At 40.7% G+C, this 24,812-nt stretch overlaps 1 protein-coding gene across 4 annotated transcripts in view; it reads left to right on the forward strand.

Moving 5' to 3' along the window:
• tpp2 (tripeptidyl peptidase 2) overlaps positions 1 to 24,812 on the forward strand; it is an 81,053-nt gene that overhangs the window by 36,828 nt on the left and 19,413 nt on the right. The window contains exons 19-24 of one of the 4 annotated variants that reach the window (XM_033022320.1): positions 1,248 to 1,348; positions 3,287 to 3,383; positions 7,410 to 7,556; positions 9,470 to 9,714; positions 11,668 to 11,746; positions 12,823 to 12,861. In XM_033022320.1, the coding sequence (XP_032878211.1) occupies positions 1,248 to 1,348; positions 3,287 to 3,383; positions 7,410 to 7,556; positions 9,470 to 9,714; positions 11,668 to 11,746; positions 12,823 to 12,861 (708 nt within the window). The remainder of the gene's footprint in view (positions 1 to 1,247; positions 1,349 to 3,286; positions 3,384 to 7,409; positions 7,557 to 9,469; positions 9,715 to 11,667; positions 11,747 to 12,822; positions 12,862 to 24,812) is intronic. The other 3 variants (XM_033022321.1, XM_033022322.1, XM_033022323.1) reach the window with 3 other exon arrangements.

Consider the following 24,812-nt stretch of genomic DNA (forward strand, 5'->3'; position numbering starts at 1 on the left):
GGTTATGACAGAACTGATTATAACCCATGTTCTTGCATGGCAGAATATACCTGCAGGCTGTTAACAGTCGGCAAATCCATCTGCCAGTGTCCCAAACATTACTCATATGTACGTGTTGTACATCAGCTGGCATTCCTAACTGGGGAGAACCTGTAGGTGGAAATATATTGTTGAACTTGTAATCAATTCAGTTATCGTCCCATTGGCAGATGGAGTAGGCTTGAGGTGCCCACTCCTGCTCCAAATTAACACATCGTATGTATGTTGGATTTTTTTTTTGTTTAGAAGTAGGTACAATAATTAAAAATAAGTAAATCGCAACTCGTATCAGGAGAGTTAATCATAGATTAAATGTGCCAATTATATTTACAATAAATCTTTTGAAGTTTGCAAAGAAGTAAAATATTTGGAGGTTTTTAAACCATTTACTGCAACAATACATAAAACCTACAAATATATATTTGTTATGAAATTTGATGTACAGATAAAACATTGGAATTCAAAGATAAAGTTGTAATTTAACACTAGAATATCATTAGGCATACTTAAAGGTTTTAGAAAAGGAAATATAGGAAATAATATTTTGTTAACTATCCTTGGCATAATATTGTTTACAAAACTATTTGTGTAAATACTCCAACTCTTTGTACAAAAGAGAAAATATAATCATTTCAGTGATTTTGTTTTCTCTATTGAGTTGGGCAACAGGGTATAGCATTCTAGCAGCTCTTCGAACATGTGTGGACATAAACCATGCTAATACATTACTCCGATCCCAAAAGAGTGGTGGTGGTATCACCCTCTGAAGCGCTTTCAAAACAAAATCCTATTGAGTGGATGAGGAGGGTAACTATGCCCTCAATCATTGTAAGAATGTTACTCCTGTGTCATGATCAATGTTTACAAGGAAAATAGTTTATTTGATCGTCGTGCATCTTGTATAACTGCACATTGTCTCCCAGATTAGTGGACACAGTTTCAGAGCTAAATAATTGGAAATGTTTTGAATCTTCTGAAATGCTATGTAAATGCATGTTCATTTGACCTTTGTTTGTAAGGATATTTATGCTACAAAATTCAGTAAATATGTCTCTCAGGTACCAGATGTACTTTTGATGTATTTAATATCCAAAGGGTTAATTTCATTTGGTTAAATTTGTTTTATAATGCATGTCTGGCTATTCCAATGAAAACTCATCATTATCCGAGCCTGCTTTTAATTTCTCCTAATGTTTTCTCCAATGCAGAATGCTGCAGATGGAATTACTCGTTTTGATGTAATATCTACAATGAAGTATGAAGAGGTTGCTCCCTTAATTAGTCTCAAATGCTGGATTCAATCCTTGAGGTAAATAATGATTGTTGTTTAAGTTAATTGGTCATCTTAATAGATAGTATTCATTCTCTTTTTGGCTTTGAGGGTATATGTTTTGAAGATGGTACTTCCTGTTGCCAGTTTTGTTTCATGTATAATCCTGGCAATAGAAAAATTGTCATCCGCTAAGATTTTCAATATAATCCACTAAGTAGTTCCTCTCAATACTCTTCTGGAAGCAGTCAAGTTGAGTTTATTGTCATCTGTACAAGTACAGTGAGATACATTTACAATAAACATCTTGCTTGCAGCAGCATCACAAGCATGTAGACTCGGATAAATACGCAAAGCATAAATTAGACATAAATTGTAAAAAAATTGTAAAAGAAAGAATACTATGCAAAATAAAAACAAGACAATGGTGCAAAACACAGTTAGAAGAAATGGCATGTCTGTTTAGTGCAGGTGGTTGTCCAAAGTGTTCTGTTGTCACGTTAGGATTCAGGCAGTGCAGGTTGGTTCAAGGACCAAATAGTTTTAGTCTAGAGATACAGCGCGGAAGCAGGCCCTTCGGCCCATCGAGCCCGTGGCGACCAGCCATCCCCGCACATTAACACTATCCTACACACACTAGGGGCAATTTACACTTTAACCAAACTAATTAACAAACAAATCTGTACGTCTTTGGAGTGTGGGAGGAAGCCAAAGATCTCTGAGTAAGCCATGCATTCACTGGGAGTACATACAAACTCCGTACAGACAGCACCTGTAGTCAGGATCAAACCCAGGCCTCTGATGCTGCAAGGCGGCAACTCTACTGCTACGCCACTGGGCCGCCCTTCTAAGGAAGTAGCTGCTGCTGAACCTGGTGGTGTGCGACTTCAGGTTTCTGTACCTCCTGCCCAATGGTAGCAGTAAGAAGAGGGCATGGCACTTGATTTACTTAAACTATGTGATTGGTTTAATTTATTACCCATTTCATTTTATTAGGTGTAACCAAAATGGTTAACATTTCAAAGAATATAGCGATGGATTCCTAGAAATTGATAAGAAATTGGAAGCTGATTTGTGTTTTTGCCTGTGGATTGATGATCCACAGGTTATTGTTCACTATAAGGCCATTGGCAGTGCTCTGATTTATGTTAGAGTTGTGGGTTCAAGTTCCACAATATAGACAAGTAAAGTTTCAGCTGATATTTTGGAGCAATGCTGTGGGAGTGAATTTGTTTCAGTGGTGGGTGTTGACTCAACTTGTCCTCCTTGTGGATGTAAACAACATCTCGTGCTCTTATTTCAAGAATTTTGCTGGTGCACTAACATTTATACCTTGGCTAACACCGTGAACAAGATCTGCCTGTATCTTGCAAGGAAATGTTGGCAATCACCCAAGTTAACAATAAGCAACATAAGGATTTCACATGAATGTGAGGTTAGGGTGACAAATTAAAAAATAAAACCAATAAGCAACCTTCAAGGTCGGCAGAGGAGCGGCAGGTGAAGGTGTGAGTACGGGCGACAGTTTAAGAATAAGGGGTAGGCCATTTAGAACTGAGATGAGGAAAACCTTATCATACGGAGAGTTGTGAATTTGTGGAATTCTCTGCATCAGAAGGGAGTGGAGGCCAATTCACCAGATGCATTCAAAATAGAGTTAGATGGGGCTAGCAGAATCAAGGGGTATGGGGAGGAGGCAGGAACGGGGTACTGATTGTGGATGACCAGCCATGATCACATTGAATGGCGGTGCTGGCTCGAAGGACCTAATGGCCTACTCCTGCACCTATTGTCTATGTATCTTCACTATAGTATAAAATACTAACCAGAGGTGGAGAGCAGATGCATTTCCGCAGTCGTTTTGAAGGATAACAATTTTATTTTTTCTGGCTCTGCTTTTATAAATAAACTGTTCAATGAAATATCTAAGCACCAATTTCTAATGAATTGCTTCTGTAATTTGTTTTTAAATTTCAGACCGATAAGTACAAAAACAAGGCCTTTAGGACCACGGGATACGTTACCAAACAATCGTCAATTCTATGAGATTATTTTGATGTACAGCTTCCATCAAGTAAGTATTATGAAGCAGTTCACCATTTCATTGTGGACGATAGCTAAAATAAAACAATTCTTCCACTTTGATGACCTCGAAAAGATCATCCACACATTTATCTCCTCCCGCCTAGATCACTGCAACTCTCTTTACACTGGCATCAGCCAATCTTCCCTGTCCCGCCCGCAACTGGTCCAAAACGCCGCAGCGAGACTCCTGACGGGCACCCGAAAAAGGGACCACATCACCCCGATCCTGGCCTCTCTCCACTGGCTCCCTGTGCGGTTCCGCATACATTTCAAGACCAACCTCTATGTCTACAAAGCCCTCAATGGGCTTGCCCCCTCCTACATTAAAAGTCTTCTCACCCACCACTCCACCTCCAGGTCCCTCAGATCGCATGACTTGGGGCTGCTGAATATCCCGCGGTCTAGGCATAAGCTTAGGGGCGACCGCGCCTTTGCGGTTGCAGCTCCTAGACTGTGGAACAGCATCCCCCTTCCCATCAGAACTGCCCCCTCCATCGACTCCTTTAAGTCAAGACTAAAATCTTATCTATACTCCCAAGCCTTTCCTGACGTCCACTGAGCGAGGGCTAAATGTATATATGTATGTAGATGGTTTGTTTATACTATTCTTATAACAAATGTAAAGCACTTTGGCCAACGAGAGTTGTTTTTTTAATGTGCTATATAAATAAATGTGACTTGACTTGACATAAGAAAGTCCAGAGATTCATTATTTTATAACAATGACCTTGTAGAAATCATTGCTCCACTGTACTTAGAATTTTAATATCAGGTAGGCCAACATTCTGTGAAGCAAAAGGTAAAAACAAACATGCTTCTGACAAGTTATCATCTCATAATTTGCATGAGTCCATTCTTGAGTCTTTTGATATTACCCAAATTCCGGAAGAACATTTTACTTAAAATGACTGGGATTTAGCAGAGGGATCTAGAAGTACAAGTGTGTAGTTCATTGAAATTGGTGTTACAGGTAGATAGAGTGGTGAAGAAGGCTTTTGGCACATTGGCCTTCTTCAGTCGGTATAAATGTAGAGACATTATGTTATAGTTGTACAAGATGTTGGTGGGGCCAAACTTTGAGTATTGTTTAGTTTTGGTCACCCTTCTTCAGAAAGGTGCCTTTAAGTTGGAAAAGGTGTAGAGAAGATTTACAAGGCTGTTGTCAGGACTGAAGGACCTGAGTTATAGGGAGAGGTGGGGCAGGCTAGGACTTTATTCCTTGGTGCATAGGTGGTTGAGGGTGATCTTATTGTGGTGTATAAAATCATCAGGGGAATTGATATGGTGAATGCATAGTATTTCTCCCAGGGTAGGGGAATTAAAAACTAGAGAGCATAGGTTTAAGACGAGAAGGCAAAGATTTAATAGGAATCCACCAGACAAAGTTTTCACACAGAACGTTGTGGGCATATGGAACAAGCTGCCGAGAATGTCTTTGAGGTAGGTGCAATAACAACATTTACAGACTTTTGGGTTGGTACACAGATGGGAAAGGTTTGGAGGGATACGGGCCAACACGGGTAAATTGGACTAGCTTAGATGTGCAGCAGTTTCGGCACCGGCAATTTTGACCACAGAGTCTATTACCATGTTGTATGATTGCTTCGATCAATTAATAGCTGAGCATCTCTCACTTTGACAAGATTCTGCCAGGTACTCTGCTCTGGAAGATTAGATTGCATGGCATCCAGAGAAAGTGAGCTATCTGGAAGGGAACAGAGTGGTGATGGAAGGTTGTTTTTTAGACTGGAAACATTGTATTCTAATTGTATTGTATTCAAATTTATTGTAATTGTCTCAATTAGAGACAACGAAATGAATTTTCCTTACAGGCAGTATCATAAAAATAAATAAATAATAAATAATAAAACATATTAAAAATAAAATTGAATGACTGGAAACATGTGACTAGTGGTGTGCCTCAGGGTTTGGTATTACTGTTGGTCCTCTATCAATGATTTGGATGAGAATGTACAGATGCCACAAAAGTGGGTGGCATTGAAGATAGTGAAGATGGTTGTGAAAAATTGCAGCAGGGTCTTGGTCGGGTGGGCTGAGGAATACTTAATAGACTTTAATGCAGAGAAATGTGAGGTGTTGCTATTTGGAAGCACTAACATGAGCAGAACTTACACAGTGAACGGTAGGGCTCTCTGGGGAGCTTTATGGAGCCGAAGGATCTAGGAGTACAGGTGCATAGTTCAATGAAAGTCGCATTGCAGGTAGACAGGGTGGTCAAAAGGGCTTTTGGGACATTGGCCTTCAGAGGATTAAGTATACAGTGCCCTCCAAAATGTTTGGGACACAGACCCATCATTTATTTATTTGCCTCTGTACTCCACAATTTGAGTTTTTATTAAAAGCCATTTTTATACATTTTGGTTTCACCATGTAGAAATTACAGCTGTGTTTATACATAGTCCCACCATTTCAGGGCACCATAATGTTTGGGACACATGGCTTCACAGGTGTTTGTAATTGCTCAGGTGTGTTTAAAAGCCGCCTTAATGCAGGTACAAGGGAGCTCTCAGTACATAGTCTTTCCTCCAATCTTTCCATCACCTTTGGAAACTTTTATTGCTGTTTATCAACATGAGGACCAAAGTTGTGCCAATGGAAGTCAAATAAGCCATTATGAGACTGAGAAACAAGAATAACACTGTTAGAGACATCAGCCAAACCTTAGGCTTACCAAAATCAACTGTTTGGAACATAATTAAGAAGAAAGAGAGCACTGATGAGCTTACTAATCATAAAGGGACTGGCAGGCCAAGAAAGACCTCCACAGATGATGAGAGAAGAATTCTCTTAACAATAAAGAAAAATCCCCAAACACCTGTCTGACAGATCAGAAACATTCTTCAGTGTGGATTTGTTAATGACCACTGTCAACAGAAGACTTCATGAACAGAAATACAGAGGTTACACTGCAAGATGCAAACTACTGGTTAGCTGCAAAAATAGAATGGCCAGGTTACAGTTTGCCAAGAAGTGCTTAAAAGAGCAACCACAGTTCTGGAAAAGGGTCTTGTGGACAAATGAGACGAAGATTAACTCATATTATAGTGATGGCAAGAGCAAAGTATGAGGAGAGAAGGAACTGTCCAAGATCCAAAGCATACCCGGTGGTGGGGGTGTTATGGCCTGGGCATGTATGGCTGCTGAAGGTACTGGCTCACTTATCTTCATTGATGATACAACTGCTGATGGTAGTAGCATAATGAATTCTGAAGTGTTTCGACACATCCTATCTGCTCAAGTTCAAACAAATGCCTCAAAACTCATTGGCCGGCAGTTCATTCTACAGCAAGACAATGATCCCAAACATTTAGACAGGTACATGGATTGGAGAGGTTTGGAGGGATATGGGCCAAACACAGCCAGGTGGGATTAGTGTAGATAGGACATGTTGGCCTTTGTGGGCAAGTTTGGGCCGACGGGCCTGTTTTTACGCTGTATGACACAATGACTCTAGCTGGGTAAGTGAATGGTAATGCACTGGGGAGAGTTGTGGAGCAGAGGGGATCTCGGGTAGGTTTTTCCACACAGAAGGTGGTAAATATCTGAAACGAACTGCAGAGGAAGTATTGGAGGCATATACAATTGTAATGTTTAAAAGGCATTTGGATGGGTGCTTAAATCAGGCATTGAGGGATACAGGGCTAATGCAGGACTGGCAAGATTAGTGTAGATAGGCATCATGATTGGCATTAACAAGTTGGGCCAATAGAGCCTGTTTCTATTCTGTACAATTTTATGATAATTTGGTTGAACAGAGCAGCTGTTGATCTGTAGGGAATATAATCCCCTGGTTACCATATTTAAAAAGTTCCATCTTGTGAATTTATTTAGATTCTTTATTTTTTAGTATTGATAATAGCTATAATTAATATAGTAAACATGCCATTTTAGTATATCTTATTGTAAACCCATTTTTTCCTTATTTGTGTGCTAATGATTTGAAATTCTTTTAATTCTAAAGAGGCAATAATATTCTCTTTCTTCCTGACTATAGACAAAGAATGGAGAAGTAACAGTCAGCTGTCCCTTGCTTTGCGAGCTACTGTATGAATCTGAATATGATAGCCAATTGTGGATGCTGTTTGATCAAAACAAAAAACTTATGGGATCAGGAGATGCTTACCCGCATCAGGTAACTAAAGTACGAACGTGCACAACTTTAAATCCAATACAAGTGTTTGGTGTATGATAACTAAATGATTTTTTTCTCAACCTTCTTGCTGTTGCAATTTCAAATGTTGCCATACTATGAACATCACAGTTTTGTAGCTTTTTTTTTTGTTGCTTCATTTTGGTTTTTATTTTTACACCTAGATCTTCAAGTCTATAGCTTTTTGAAATAATTTGTGTTCAAACTAGGCATAATTTTGTTTCTCGGGTTTGTTCTCAATATCTACTTCTTGTAATCCCCACCTTGTCAAGTAGTTTCCCCTCCAGTGCTGTTTTTACTGAACTGGATAAGGGAAAGAATAAAGATAAATTAATGAACTAAAGTCCAAGCTTTACATTTTTGCCTAAATTCTTCAGTCGCCACAATCTTAAAATGAAAAATTCCAATTTGAGTTGTCCCTCTCGTCGATTACTTAGTAATTAAATTACACAAATACCCTTTTTGAGTATCTGGAGTCGGTTGCTGGGAATTTTACTCCTGATTTCCCTTTATTTGCCGTTATAATATTTACACAGTTGGTCTCAACTAAGGACTGCGAATGACGATGATCAGGGATTTAGCCATAATGTACAGACTACCTGTTATTGCAGATGATCATTGCCCTGGCTCACTTTTATTTGCGCCTTAAATTTACTGTAATTCAAAGCATTTTAACCCAAGTTCTGTGACCCAGACGTCCAAACACTGCAGTTCCTGACTGGTGGTGTGGAAATACAAAAATGTATTTCCCTATTTAAATATACGAGGAAACTCCACCTCTTACTAGAGTAAACTTGATATTAATTACAGCTTTCTTGCATTGTGTTTGTATATCCATGACTGATATCACTAGACTGTTATTTTATTTGGTGCTCATCTATCCTAAACTAGTTTTTCCACAACTGTATTAGTGATTTATTAGCCCAGCTATGAAGTGCTAATGATTTCATCCTTGGTAGTGTAGCTACTCACTTTGCAATAATTTCTCATTGTTTTCCATTTTCTACTTTGTGCAGCCAGGACAATGTGTTGTATAACTCATTGTGTCTTTCCCATCGAGTATTCTCATTGAATTGAATAGCTTGGTTTGTCATACAGTTCTTTAGCTTAGAGATACAGCGCGGAAACAGACCCTTCGGCCCACCTAGTCCACACCGACCAGCAATTTCCGCACATTAACACTATCCTACACACACTAGGGCCATTAACCTACAAACCTGTACATCTTTGCAGTGTGGGAGGAAACCAGAGATCCCGGAGAAAACCCACGCAAGTCACGGGGAAAGAGTACATACTCCGTACAGACAGCACCCATAGTCGGGATCGAATCCGGGCATTGTAAAAGCAGCAACTCTGCACCCTGTCACATGTATTTTGGGATCCTTCATCAAAACATAATAGGCAATTTTTCATATTTCAATCTGGTTTTAACCACGTGTACCATAATGGGAAGAAAACAATTGCATAATAAACAAAATATTTATCTTTAGCAAATACCGCTTTTTTGATCACCCCTTTGTATTGATTTTTATGTGTATGTGCACTTGTATATATTTTAAAAAATGCAGATTATTACATTTTGATTCAAATAAAACTGAATGATTAATTGCAAAATTCAATGAAAACCTGCAATAAGCACTTCACTAAGCATTTCTACTGTGCAATGAAATTTGTGTTTCAACTCGATAAATATTTCTCTTAGATTTACAGTGAATTAAAAATAATATTTGATTCCTACATCCATGGTCAATTGAAAATGAATTTACAGCCTCCAATCAACTTAAGTAGTGTTATTTATGTGGAAGCCAAGCATTTACTTGCTCATTTACACGTACAATTAAAATTACAACAAGTTTCCAAAGACAGAATGCTTTAATTGCATTGTTTCCTTTTTTGTGTAACAGTATTCTCTGAAGTTGGATAAAGGAGACTACACCATCCGTCTCCAAGTACGTCACGAACAACTTAGTGAGCTGGAACGCCTTAAAGACCTTCCAATTATTGTATCCCATAGAATCCCCAATTCTCTGAATTTAGATGTTTATGACAATCACGGGAATGCATTAATAGGCAAGAAAAAATCCACCAGTTTAACTCTACAATCAGGTTGCACACAACCATTCTTTGTTACTTCTATTCCCGATGATAAGTAAGTAGTATTTTTTTAGTGTTTACATTATAATTACAAATCAATGACTAGTATTTATATTGTGCTTATCATAAAATAAAAACTCACGAGATATTTTACAGGAGCTTTGTCGTACAAAATTTTAAGCTGAGCCATATAAAGAAATATTAAGACTGTGGCGGTCCCGGAGGGTTAGGCCACTCCTTGGGTCATCCCCCTCAGCTATTGAGCAACAGGGACGTTGGTCTGCCACGGGGTTTCCCGAGGTCCCTCTCGGGGGCGTGTGTGTTCTCGCTGTCACATTAAATTACTGTTGAACCTGCCTGACGTCTGGCCTTTGGTTCAAAGTTTGCCAAAATGAGGAGACTAGGGATCATTGGGTTTTGGAGAAGGAATTTTAGCATTTAGGAACTTGGCTGCTGAAACACAGTGACCATTGGTAGAGTGTGGAAAATTGTGGTTGCCCAAGGCCAGAATTGGAGGAATGCAGGAAGATGAGTATAGCTTAGAAATAGGGTGGCGAGAAATCATATAAAACTGAAGCAGGGAAAATCATTTTTAAATTGCAGCATAACTTGACCAAGAGCTAATGTTGTTCTGTAAGAGTCTCTAGTTTGAGTGATAGGATGGATGTGTCAAGCCAACAAGCTCTCCCTCCAAGTCATCAAAATGGAGGAGCTGGTCATCATCTTGAAGTATTGGGGTGGAATATATGCCCCAGTCTGTATCAATGGTGCTGAAGAGGAGATGGCTTCAAGCTCCTGGGTGTAAATATCACCAACAATTTGTCTTTGACCAACCAAGACATATGTGTGCTATGGCCAAGAAAGCACTCATATCCTCTACTTTTCAGAAGACTAAGGAAAGTCAGCATGTCTCCAATGACTCTTACCAATTTCTAAGGAAACCAAGCTAATTTACCTACATACCTGTACGTCTTTGGAGTGTGGGAGGAAGCCAAAGATCTCGGGGAAAACCCACGCAGGTCACGGGAAGAACGTACAAACTCCGTACAGACAGCACCTGTAGTCGGGATCGAACCCGGGTCTCCGGTGCTGTAAGGCAGCAACTACAGCTGTGCCATCATGCCGTTTCTCCACTCAATATATTGTCTATTGACATAAAGGAAATTAAAGTGTGGTCCATTTCCCTGTAAGACAAATTTAGGATGAAGCATTATAAAGGAATATATGTTTTGGGATATAATCTAGAATGATGGAAATGTGAAATGCTGGAAAAAATGTTTCTGTTCCCTGCTACAATAGGTCATAGGTGCAGGAGTAGGCCATTCGGCCCTTCGAGCCAGCACGCCATTCAATGTGATCATGGCTGATCATCCCCAATCAGTAGCCCATTCCTGCCTTCTCGCCATATCCCCTGATTCCGCTATCTTTAAGAGCCCTATCTAGCTTTTCTCTTAAAAGTATCCAGAGAACAGAGAATTATCCACATACTCACAACTCTTTGTGTGAAAAAGTGTTTCCTCATCTCCGCTCTAAATGGCTTACCCCTTATTCTTAAACTGTGGCCCCTGGTTCTGAACTTCCCCAACATCAGGTACATGTTTCCTGCCTCTAGCGTGTCCAAACCCTTAATAATCTTATATGTTTCAATAAGATCCCCTATCATCCTAAATTCCAGAGTATACAAACACAGCCACTCCATTCTCTCAGCATATGACAGTCCTGCCATCCTGAGAATTAATCTTGTAAACCTACGCTGCACTCCCTCAATAGCAAGAATGTCCTTCCTCAAATTAGGGGACCAAAACTCCACACAATGCTCCAGGTGTGGTCTCACTAGGGCCCTGTACAACTGCAGAAGGACCTCTTTGCTCCTGTACTCAACTCTTGTTATGAAGGCCAACATGCCATTCGCTTTCTTCACTGCCTGCTGTACCTGCATGCTTACTTTCATTGACTGATGAACAAGGACCTCCAGATCCCGCTACAATTTAATCTTGCCTGATTCTAGGATTCCTAAAGGTGCGGGACCTGGTTGTTTCCTCTCAGGAACTTTAACTTTGGCAAAGAGTGAATTGGGAAAGAAAGCAGTGAGTATATAATTCTTCCATACTGCCCGGAGATGGCCTTTCTTTCGATCTGCAGCAATGAAATGTAATTCATCCATTTCTTTCTGAAGCTGCTTGACGTAAGCATTTAGCCCCTGCTTCTGGAAGTCTTCCATTCTCCACTCTATACAGCTGTTTACTGACCTGTGCTCTGCATGTAGATTAACACAATTAACTCAAAAATGGTTTTGTTTTAAAATTACTGTGTAGAAAATCATTTATTACATTAGATTTATAGTTGTGAATACAGTGTAATGATTTTTGGAAACTGCAGTTCAGCCCTCTGTAATAATATAGCTTACCGTTTTTAGAGAGGCATCTTACAAATATGGCCCACTATTAATATATTAACAGCATGTCTTAAAATGCCCTCAAAACAGTATACTCACAGGCTTTGCCAACAGCTGGTAAACAATGGGCAATGTGGGTAAAGAGATCAATTACAAATTGTAAGAACAAGAATTAAAAAATGTCTGATTGGGGCATAGGTAATTTAAATATGGTATTTTAATACTCTAAAATACCTGTAAGGAAAATAGTTATTAGGTTTACCTTTCATTTGCTTCTGTAATAACACACCTGCTTGTACATTCTGTAGATACATAATACTTTTGCATCTTAAAGCCACCATATATTGCCATAGATCATCAGATTTGAATTGTGAATTATCTCAGCCATCTTTAAAAGGCTAATAGCAAAATATTTGACAATTTTTTTTGTGAGACAAGATAAAATGTTCTGGTTAAAAAAAATACTGTACAGAATGTGATAGAGATTTGGGGGGTTTATCATAATTTGATCTGAAATTGATCCAAACTGTTGTGAGGAGCATAACACAATGTTTCCCATTCCTCTCCCAGTTGTATTTAAATTGCCATTTAGATTAGGCTCCTAAAACATAGTGGTAAGCAAAAGTATGTGGATTCTTATAGATTTTAAGAGGGCGGATTTTGCCTTTCAATAAAAGCATAGAAAATGCACCCCAATAAGATTGGAGAAGGTCTCCAAATTGTGCAGTGTCTGCATGTTTTCTTACAATGTGTTATTCTGACTCCCAGGGGCAGGCTGCGTCAAAACGTCAAGGAAAGTTTAAAAAGGTACTGCATTGTCATATATCATTATGTTACTTATTGTGTTTCTAATTATTTTTGCATTCTGATGAAATTTCTGAGATCTTTCAATGACATTGGGATTACACGCACGCTCACACAGGCGCGCGCGCGCACACACACACACACACTTTGTTTTCGTATTATTTCTCAAAAATGAAAGCATAGAAACATAGAAACATAGAAATTAGGTGCAGGAGTAGGCCATTCGGCCCTTCGAGCCTGCACCGCCATTCAATATGATCATGGCTGATCATCCAACTCAGTATCCCGTACCTGCCTTCTCTCCATACCCTCTGATCCCCTTAGCCACAAGGGCCACATCTAACTCCCTCTTAAATATAGCCAATGAACTGGCCTCAACTACCCTCTGTGGCAAAGAGTTCCAGAGATTCACCACTCTCTGTGTGAAAAAAGTTTTTCTCATCTCGGTTTTAAAGGATTTCCCCCTTATCCTTAAGCTGTGACCCCTTGTCCTGGACTTCCCCAACATCGGGAACAATCTTCCTGCATCTAGCCTGTCCAACCCCTTAAGAATTTTGTAAGTTTCTATAAGATCCCCTCTCAATCTCCTAAATTCTAGAGAGTATAAACCAAGTGTATCCAGTCTCTCTTCATAAGACAGTCCTGACATCCCAGGAATCAGTCTGGTGAACCTTCTCTGCACTCCCTCTATGGCAATAATGTCCTGTTTCTAAAGCCCCAGTTTCTAATTATTATCTTTGCATTCTGGATGAAATTTGTGAGATCTTTGAATGACATTGTGATTAACGCACGCTCACACAAAGTAAACACACACACACACACACACACACACACACACACACACACACACACACACACACACACACCTCATTTAATTGTGTTGCTCAATTGTTATTTAGCTTTAGATACACACTCACCAATTGATCCAACTCATAATTAGAAATCAGCATTTCCTGAGAAAATAAAGTGACGATTTTGTCTTTTGTTCTCTTGTCAGAAATGCTAGAGACACTCACATGGCACATTGACTTGAAATGTTAACTTTGTTTCTCTTGATGTAGGCTATCTAACCTGCTGAGTGTTTCCAGGATTTTCTACTTTTATTTCAGTTTCTTTATTTTATTTAGCATAATATTATTTTGTATATATCCTTGAGAATTGTTATTGATGGTGTTCAGCATGATTATGGATTTAACATCACTTGATTATTCACTAAATCCTTTGTTTCCATTCTTATTTAAAAGTGAAATAATTCACTCAACAATTGTTGAAGTACGAGTTTTATCTACAATTTGACTGTACAAAGTATGTTGACGGGAGTGGTTTCATGTGTTTCTGGTCCAGAGTTCTGCCAGTTCATGTTCTAACATATTGATTGATTGGAAACAGTCTGATAACAAGCCAGTGTTGACTTATTATTGATTATTGCCTGATGCTTAAACTCGGCCTCGGTAAATGTTTATTCGTTTTTGAAAAGGCATAAATACAAATGGATTCAAATATTTGTTTTTATAGGATGGAAACTTTGAATCTCAATGTTATTGGTTTGCATTACCATTTTTCCCCAAATGTAGATTATTACCATACAGCACCTTTAATTGGTATCCAGTCCATTGTGATGCTCCAACAAAAACCTGAAATCATTTTATACAAATATAATCTGTCCTTCATTCAAAGTTAATATAAATATGTGATGACATATTTATTTAAAGCATTTCACTTAATTGCTTATTTCTTTCTTTAGATTCTTGAGTAATTCATTCTTTTGGTGTAGTACACATTTGATTTTTCAGGGGTAGACTATATAAATTGCAGATCTTTGTATACCTTTATATGATCTCCATCAGTACCAGATCAGATGTCAGTAATCTTGATCCTATGTCTGCACTTAAAACATTTTCTTTTTGGCTGTGTGCCTTAATCAATAGCTTGACATCTTAACTAAGTCTACAATTGGAACTTAAAGGAACTATTTCTATTGCCTGTTGTAAGAAATCATTCTGCTTAACCTCTCAATCAATTAATTAGTAATGATACCATCTAGTGTGCTATCAATTGGCCATTATAACCAGCCGGACCTAAAATTAATTAGTCACCTGATCCAGTCTCCGCTACTGTAATAATTAAAATGGCATCTTCTCTTCTGCTAGACTTCATCTTCTTTCTTCCTTCTTGGGATTTCCCTCGGGATCGAGGATCATTTACTACCAGCATGGTAGTGTTCCCTATGGTAATGAGGTCTGTGTGGGAACTGTGGATCATTGGGTGGTTGTTAACCGGGCAAGTGATGGGTAGTTCATGAAATTGTCTGCTCCTTCTGTCAGTTTTGTAGGGTTTCTGCATGATCCCAATGTGTATCTGTGAGGATCTCAATGCCATCCCAAACACTCCTTAACGTTGGGTGATTGTGGGCCAGGGATTCCCAAGTGGTAGTGAGGTGTTGCATTTTCTACAAGGAAGATTTGAGCATGTCCTTGAATATTTTCCTGTGTCCATCTGTCCCTGTGAGAGACCTGTGAACAGTGTGTCCTTTTCAGGAGTCTCACGTTGCCCATTGTGGCAAAATGAATGTAACTAGGGCCTCAATCAGGGAGAGGTTTACTTATCTTCCTCGTGGATATTGTGGAGGGAACGGACAAGTGTTTGTCATATATACCAGAAATGGAACAATAAAATTCTTGCATGCTGCAACTTAACATGTCTGTTAACATAATAACACACAGATGAATATATATAATAGTCAATAACACAAAAAAACCCTGAAATACAGGTAACCATAATGGTGCAACCAAAGACACAACCCATCCCTGGCTTTCTCTTCCTGAATTTGAGTCTTGAGAACAAAGCCCGTGGTAATACTTTAAAAGGTATGGTAAATTTCCTCATTGATGTCTGCTTCTCCTAGGTATGGCAAGTGGTCCTCGTTTTCCATTTGCTGGAAGCTTGTTTTGTTGGAGGCCAGTTTGATGGGGCTGGGGCAGGTTGGTAGAGGACCTTCGTCTTCTACATGTTGAGTGCAAAGTCTCTCATGTTGCATTGAAAACATAAATGATAGCTTGGTGTCTGCACAAGCATGAATATCGTCTGCATACTGTAGCTCAACTAATGAGGTTTAGGTAACGTAGACACAAGGAATTGCATTTGCTAGTTTACAAAGAAGATCTCAGCAGATTAGATAGCATCTCTGGAGAACATGGATAGGTTATATTTTGGGTTGGAACCTTTCCTCAGGCCAGAGATGCAAGGACAAAAAGTGTGAGATAAGGATAGAAAATCAGTGAATGGTGAAGCCAGTGGAAGGACTATAAGTTGTTGGGGATGGAGAGAAGGGAAACGAGAAATGGATGAGCATCAAGGTGGGACACATGGAAGAGAGGAAGAATAAGAGGGGTGAATGGGTGATGTTTCGGGTCGAGACCCTTCTTCAGACTGAGATTCAAGTGGAGAGGGAGACACAGAAATGGAAGGGTAAGGTGTGACAATGAGAGATCAAAGGGGACAAAGATAAAGGAAAATGTAGAATAAATCATTGTTCGCTAGGGAAAGGTGACAATGAGGCATACAAAGATAAAATTTAATCTTATGAATATGAGGTGCTGTTCTTCCGGATTGTATATGGCCCCACTGGCAATGGAGGAGGCCCAGGACTAAAAGGTCAGTATGGAAATGGGAACTAAAATGGTTAGCAACTGGAAGGTCCAGTAAACGTTGGTGGACCGATCCCAAGTGTTCTGCGAAACAGTTGCGGAGTCTAGGCTTGGTGTCCTAGATGTAAACTTCGGCAAAATTTTGATAACCTTGGTTCTGAATATTGCCACTATAGTTGAACAGCTTCTAAATCTACAGGAAATCATCCACATCTCCAGTCCTCCTCAACTCTCAACTATGCCTCTTCTCTTTTCTTCCCTTTGTCGTCTCTTCCTCTCTCTCCCCCTCTTCCTTCCCTATCTCCTCTTATTCCACTCCCCCTCTCTCCTGCCTTGCACTGCCACATGCTTCCTTCCTTTTGGCTGTCTTTGTTTGGGGAAAATGCACTGAATGGTATGACTAAACAACCAGTGGCTGAGATTTGAGGAATTGGAACCATTTACCATTAATGTATCTCTTCATGCTACTAAAAAAAGAAAAAAACAGCCATGGGTAAGGAGAAGTTAAAGATAGAATTTGATTAAATTATTTTAATATGTGCAAGGAATGGAGGGATATGGACTATGTGCACTTGGATAGTCTTGGCATCATGTTTGGCATAGACATTGAGGCTGTTCCTTTGCTGTACTGTTCTACGTATTCTATGTTATTCAAGTTAGCCGAATGCCTCGGAGTTCTGAAAGAGAAATTTTCATGATTTACCAAAGGACAAAAAGGCATCAATAAGGAAATGGGAAGTACAATACGTCACCCGTCCTTTTTCTCCAGAGATGCTGCCCAACCAGCTGAGTTACTCTAGCACTTTGCATCAATCTGTGCCATATATTCTTTACCATCCCATCAATTTGTGTTGCCAGTTTCAGGAATCTATGGACTCGGACCCCTGCTTCTCTTTGTTCATCATCATCATTCCTTAGGATCCTACCATTTATTGTACATCTCTTACTCCTATTTGGCTTCCCAGAATGTGATACCTTGAGCATGTTGGGGACTTCCTCCCTAAAATTCTCTCTGTCCAATTCTTGTGTTCTCTTACAAGACACTTTTTAAATCATACATGTCCCGTTTCCAATTGATATAGTTTGGTATCAAGTTGTATTTGATTATGCACTTGTGAAACACCCTTGGACAGATTATTAAGTTAAATGTCCTATGGTTTACAAAAGGCATTTTATAACGGAGACAAAATCTCTGGCTTTCTGTCTGCCTCCCAGGGATGATATTGAAATGAGTAGGAGGTGAAGATGGATTTCCATGTCCATAACTGACTGTTTTAAGATCTAGATGTGAGATATTTCAGATGATATGTGTTTAGTTGATGAAGAGGAGGGAATTTTTCTGCTGAGGGATATCATTGGACTGGTCATATAGGCAAGAAATGGCATTGGATTTCAGTCCAGGGAACTGCAAGTTAATTAATTGAAGAGAGCAAATGGGGAATGGAACAGACAGTAAATGGAAGGACAATAATTAGTTTAGAGAACCAATGATGTGAAGAAATAATCTTGAGTTCAAATCCCTGAAATGGCGTGATTTATGTTAAAAAATAAACAAGATTAATTCTGTAAAGTTTAGCACGTTGGGTGAAATACTTTGCACTAAGAATCTTGAAGCTGTGGAATGCAATTACAAAGATGGTGACAGAAGCAAAGAACAGGTCAACATTTTAGAATAAAATAGGTTGATGAAATTGTCGAAATTAAAGGATGATGATTTATAGGATTATAACTCCTTGTGTGTCAGGAAAAACACCGTCAACAGCTAGATGCACCAAACATCCTACTTCATTTTATTTTTTTTCAAATCTGGAATGCATTTACTTTATTAAAGCAAAATCTTAGATTTGTTATCAGTATCTTACTGAAGCAAGCTTCTGGTGCATGGGATACACCAGGTTATCTCCATTTCTTCCTCTTTGTGTCCAAATTTATATGGCAAAGCAATAAGTAATTTTATTTAATTGCTATCCCCATTTTAAAAGTTATTTTTACCCCCTTTTAGGTCCCCCACGCATGCATTATTGCCCAGCTGAGGAGGTAGGAAAGCGACCTGCTCCCAAGCCTCTTCTATTGCTGCTCTGTAACTGGTGCTAGGAGGTGCAGGTAGTGGCATGCCACTTTTTTGTTTAAGCTCGGTATTGTCTTTTTTTAACCCCTCCTTTCTTTCTTTCTTTGTTCTAAATCTACAATTTCACCCCCTTTAAAGTTTACCTGTCATCCTCCATGAACAGCTTGCAATATGATTGGACATCTAGGAGATTACCGATCTGAATTCTGACCCCAAAATTATCACTACACACAGATTATAGGTCGGATGCCAAATGAAGCAAATAATGCAGTTTACATTAATGGCAACAATGTTCCCTGTAAAACGTTTTTCTAAGTGGGAGCAGCGGTCTTTGGCCGTGCTAAGTCAGAATCTGAGACTCCACAATTCAAATAAGGTCCAAATAGGATGACGGGTTCAGAGCAAATTTTAAGAATATTGAGAAACCGAGGAGCCTTGGTTATGTCCAAGGACCTTGAAGGTGGCACCACAGGTGGATAAGGTGGTGACGAAGGTCTATAGGGCACTTCCCTTCATTAGACGAAGAATAGAATATAAGAACACGGATATTAGGGAACTTTATAAAACATTGGTTAGGCCACATGGAGCACTATTTCGAATGCCACACTATGGGAATTATATGATTACACTGGAAAGTTTCCAAAGGAGATTATCCAGCATGGTGGCTTGCATGGAGCATTTGTTTTATGAAGAGAGTCTTAATAGGTGGGGTATTAAGCACATACTTTTTTTAAACTCACCTCAGCAGCTGGTTGCCATTAGTACTCGGTTTAATTAAAGTTTAATATCTTACAATAAAAGGAAAAAGATCTGTGGCAAGTCTATAGGCTGGGGCTCTGATCAGGTGAAGGGGGTGACGTTAAAAATTGATGACCACTGTGTCACCAATCTTTACCATAACATCCCAATGCCATTCACCAAACTCTGCTTTCATATCGAGTTTAGCCTCGGCATGTTTTGGCTCGGAATATTTGCGCCTTGAACTTCTGAGGTTTATGAATTGCTTTAGTTTGGAAAATAGATGGAATAAAATTTGTACTTGCAACAATAGGTACCAAGATTTATTTCACAACATCAAGCATAATAATTAAGTTTATTAATACATTTAATTTTTTTGTTACTGACCTTTTGTTTTTAATATTTTGCAAAATGTAAATTTAACCCCAGGAATTGTTGTTTCTAGAGTTATTCAAATAATTGCCTTTCATCAAAAAAATTTGACAATGTATATAATACAAAATATTCCTGCTGGCATTTTGACAGAAGTCTCGTCATCCATTTACATTGCAATAGTATGACGTTGGCCTTCTATTAGAAGTGTGCCAGTTTGCAGTATTCGGCTGCAAAACTACTGCATAGGAAGACAAGTGAATTTCAGGCAGGCTAGCGACAGTCTTTCACCAAGTTGACGATTGTCCAGCAGCCAGGCCCGTACGAAGCTTTTCAAAAATGGGGGTGGCATGACAGGATTACAAAAAATTGAATGTGAAATAATGTGCGCACTGCGCACATCACGAGCGCGAAGTGTGAAGTCCCTCGATGCCGGGGTCCACGGCCCGCTTAAGGGCCCTGGAAGTTCAGGCGTTTTAGATGCTCTCTGATGCATTCTGAGCCTTATTTTGGAGTATTTTTGCATCAAGTTTGTGACCAATATTTCAGAAATTAACAGGAATCAGAGAGGTAGCTTTTTCACACAAAGGGTGGTTGGTGGGTGTATGGAACAAGCTACCAGAGGAGGTAGTTAAGGCTGGGACTATCCTACTGTTTAAGAGACATTTGGACAATTACATGGATAGGACAGATTTAGATGGATATGGGCCAAATGTGTGTGAGTGGGACTAGTTTACATGGAACATGTTGGTCGGTGTGGGCAAGTTGGGCTGAAGGGCCTGTTTCCACACTGCATCATTCTATGACTAAAAAGTTAAAAAGAAAAATGCATGTAGATAGGTAGAGCAGATTTGAAAGAGGAGTGAAATGTAAAGGCAGAGAGAGGTTTATGGGTGGAAAGGAACATAGGAAAGGAGGGGGGAGGGTGGGCTTGGACAGATGGATGAAGGGAAAATAGACACAAAGTGCTGGAGTAACTTAGTGGGTCAGGCAGCATCTCTAGAGAAAGGTATAGATTATATTTTGGGTCAAGACCCTTCTTCAGTAATATTCATGATGTGGCATGCATAGACATTCCTGAATGTTACCCAAACCATCGTGAGCTACTTTGTTACAGTGCTTGCCCTCTACTATAATGTCTCTGCTGCCTTGGGTGATGCAGGAGAGGACACAAGCTTTTGGACACGGTGTGAACCTGTTGCCATCTGTCCCAGCCTGGTAAAAAACCTGGATGGAGTGGATGTGGAGAGGATGTTTCCACTAGTGGGAGAGTCTAGGACCAGTGGCCACAGCCTCAGAATTAGGAAGGAGATAAGCAGGAATTTCTTAAGTCAGAGGGTGGTGAACTGTGGAATTCTTTGCCACAGACAGCTGTGGAGGTCAAGTCAATGGACATTTTTCAGGAGGAGATTGATAGATTCTTGATTGATACTGGTGTCAGAGGCAATGGGGAGAAGGCAGGAGAATGGGTTTGAGAGGGAAAGATAGATAGGGTCATAATAATAATAATAATCAATTTTATTTATGGGCGCCTTTCAAGAGTCTCAAGGACACCTTACAAAAATTTAGCAAGTAGAGGAAAAACATGTAAGCGGAATGAAATAAACAGTAGAGACATGACTAGTACACAAATTAAAGACAGAATTCAATTCAAAACACAATATGAGGCAATTCAAGCACAGATGAAAAGGGAGGGGGACGTGGGGCTAAGGATAGGCAGAGGTGAAGAGATGGGTCTTGAGGCGGGACTGGAAGATGGTGAGGGACACGGAATTGCGGATCAGTTGGGGGAGGGAGTTCCAGAGCCTGGGAGCTGCCCTGGAGAAGGCTCTGTCCCCAAAACTGCGGAGGTTGGACTTGTGGATGGAGAGGAGACCGGCTGATGTGGATCTGAGGGACCGTGAGGGTTGGTAGGGGGAGAGGAGGTCAATGAGATATGGGGGGGCCAGATGGTGGAGGGCTTTGTAGGTGAGGACCAGGATTTTGTAGGTGATCCGGTGGGAGATGGGGAGCCAGTGAAGTTGTTTGAGGACTGGAGTGATGTGATGCCAGGATTTGGTGTGGGTGATGAGTCGGGCGGCTGCGTTCTGGACCAGCTGGAGTCGGTTGATGCAGGTGGAGCTGATGCCAAGGAGAAGTGAGTTGCAGTAGTCCAGTCGGGAGGAGATGAAGGCATGGATGAGTCTTTCAGCAGCGGGAGGTGTGAGAGAGGGTCTGATTTTGGCGATGTTGCGGCGGTGAAAGAAGGAGGTTTTAATGACATGGGGGATGTGAGGCTCAAGGGAGAGGGTGGAATCAAAGATCACGCCAAGGTTGCGGGCCTGGGGAGATGGGGAGACAGTGGTGCCGTCGATGGTGAGAGTGGGGTTATTGATTTTGCTGAGTGTGGATTTGGAGCCTCTGAGGAGGAATTCTGTTTTATCGCTGTTGAGTTTGAGGAAGTTATGTTGCATCCAGGTTTTTATAGCTGACAAACAGGTGTTGATATGGGAGAGGGGGGGGGGGGGGGGGGTTGTGGGGGGATTTGGTTCCGAGGTAGATCTGGGTGTCATCGGCGTAACAGTGGAAGTCCAGGTTGAAGTGGCGGAGTATCTGACCAAGGGGGAGGATGTAGATGATGAAGAGGAGGGGGCCGAGTACGGAGCCTTGGGGAACGCCTTGAGTGACTGTGGCTGTAGCAGAGGTGTGGTTATGGGGAGAGATGAAGTGGGATCTGTTGGAAAGGTAGGAACGGAGCCAGCTGAGTGCAGAACCTTCAATGCCGAGGTCTTTGAGCCTGGTGAGCAAGATGTTATGGTTCACTGTATCGAAGGCTGCGCTCAGGTCGAGGAGGATGAGGATGTTGAGGGAACCAGTGACAGCAGAGGTGAGGAGGTCGTTGAGGACTGAGGAGAGCAGTTTCTGTGCTATGGAGGGGGCGAAAGCCAGATTGGAGGGGTTCAAATAGGTTATACGCAAGGAGGTGGGAATGAAGTTGTGATACAGTGTGGAAACAGGCCCTTCGGCCCAGCATGTCCCATCTACACTAGTCCCACCTGCCCACGTTTGATCCATATCCCTCCGAACCTGTCCTATCCATGTACCTAACTGTTTCTTAAATTTTGCGATAGTCCCTGCCTTAAATACCTCTCAGATTCCTATTAAATCTTTTGCTCTTCACCTTAAACTTATGTCCTCTGCTCCTCGATTCACCTACTCTGGGCAAAAGACTCAACCATATATATTTAAATCATGATTTTATACACCTCTATTAGATCATCCCTCATCCTCCTGTGCTCCATGAAATAGAGTCCCAGCCTACTCAACCTCTCCCTATAGCGCTGGCCCTCCTGTCCTGGCAACATCCTCGTAAAACTTCACTGTACCCTTTCCAGTTTGATGACATCTTTCCTATAACATGGTGCCCTGAACTGAATACAATACTCTGAATGCGGCCTCACCAACTTCTTATGCAACTGCAACATGACCTCCCAACTTTTATACTCCGCCTGACCCGCTGAGTTACTCCAGCACTCTGTGAAACATCACAGAACAGGGCAAGATTAGCAATTTTTCTGATGATACAGAAGTGAGTGGATTTGCAAATAGTGAAGATGGTTGTGAAAGATTGCAGCAGGTTCTGGATCAATTAGCCAGGTGGGCAGAGGGATTGTTGCATGGTTCCTTGAAGGTCGAGTCGCAGGTATATCAGGTGGTCAAAAAGCATTTTGGCACTTTGGCCTTCATCAGTCAGAGTATTGAGTATAGAAGTTGGGAGGTCATAATGCAGTTGTATAACACATTGGTGAGACCGCATTTAGAATATTGTGTTCAATTCTGGGCACCATGTTATAGGAAAGATGTCAAACTGAAAAGAGTACAGAGGTCCCCATCCTGGATCAGGCCAATCAGGGTTGTGTCATCTGCAAACTTGAGAAGCTTGACAGAGGTGTCTGTGGAGGTGCAGTCATTGGTGTGGCGAGAGTAGAGGAGAGGGGAGAGTACGTTTCCCGCCTCACATGCTGCTTCCTGTCTGTCAGAAAGCTGGTGATCCACCGACAGAGGGGTTCAGGCACAGTCAACTCAGAAAGTTTGGAGCGTAGTAGCTCTGGCACAATGGTGTTGAATGCAGAGCTAAAATCAGCAAACAAAATCCTCGCATAGGTGGTCTAGATGCTGGAGGTTGAAGTGCAGGCCCAGATCGACTGCATCATACACAGATCTATTGGCCCAATATGCAAAATGCAGAGGGTCCAGCAGGGGGATTGTGATATTTTTCAGCTTGGCCAGCACAAGCCTTTCATGGGTCTTCATGACTATAGAGGTCAGTGCGACAGGCCTGTAGTCATTAAGACCAGTAATCCTTGCCTTTTTGGGTACAGGGACAATAGTGGAGACTTTGAGGCAGGCAGGGACAGTACATCTTTGCAGGGACTGGTTAAAAATGAGTAATTGGGTGTGAAGTGATTGGAGTGGGGTGTGTGTAGAAGGGCCCAGTCTTTACAGACTGAAGTTAGGCTGTGAGTGGTTGTGCAGTGTTGGTTGGGGTGGGAAAGGATCCACTCTTTTCATACTGGAGGCTTGCCTTAACTAGGTGTGAAGTGGTGAATAGGAAGGAGAGGGTACAGGGTCTGTGTTTGTTGGGGAGGGGGTTTCAGGGTTACGTTTCTGATTTTTAAACCTGCAGTAAAACTCATTCAGGTCGTTCGTCAGCTGACAATTGTCCAAAGAGCGGGGGGCTTTCCTCTTATAGCTGGTAATTTCTTGCATGCCCTTCCAAACTGAAGAAGAGTCACCAGCTGAGAACTTGCTCCTCAACTTCTCAGAGTACCTTTCCTTGGCAGCTCTGATTCCTCTTCTCAGCTCTTTATCGATTCGGCTATCTTTTAACTCTTTAACGATTAGGCTATCGGCTTGACGCATATTTGCCCCCCACCTCAGCAGCAACATCATCAATAGACTGCTTCATTACTGCGGTCAGATCCATGATGGCCCTGAAAAAATGCAGATTTTTGTAATATTCAAATTATATTAAAAATATGCTGCAAAAAGAGTCACAAACTTTGGAACTCATATTTTTCAGTATTGTTATCAAGGCAAAGAAAGCAGTTCCATTTGTTTGATATTATTTGATATTATTCATGAGGAAA

The sequence above is a fragment of the Amblyraja radiata genome, chromosome 6, assembly GCF_010909765.2.
Source record: "Amblyraja radiata isolate CabotCenter1 chromosome 6, sAmbRad1.1.pri, whole genome shotgun sequence".
Taxonomy (NCBI): domain Eukaryota; kingdom Metazoa; phylum Chordata; class Chondrichthyes; order Rajiformes; family Rajidae; genus Amblyraja; species Amblyraja radiata.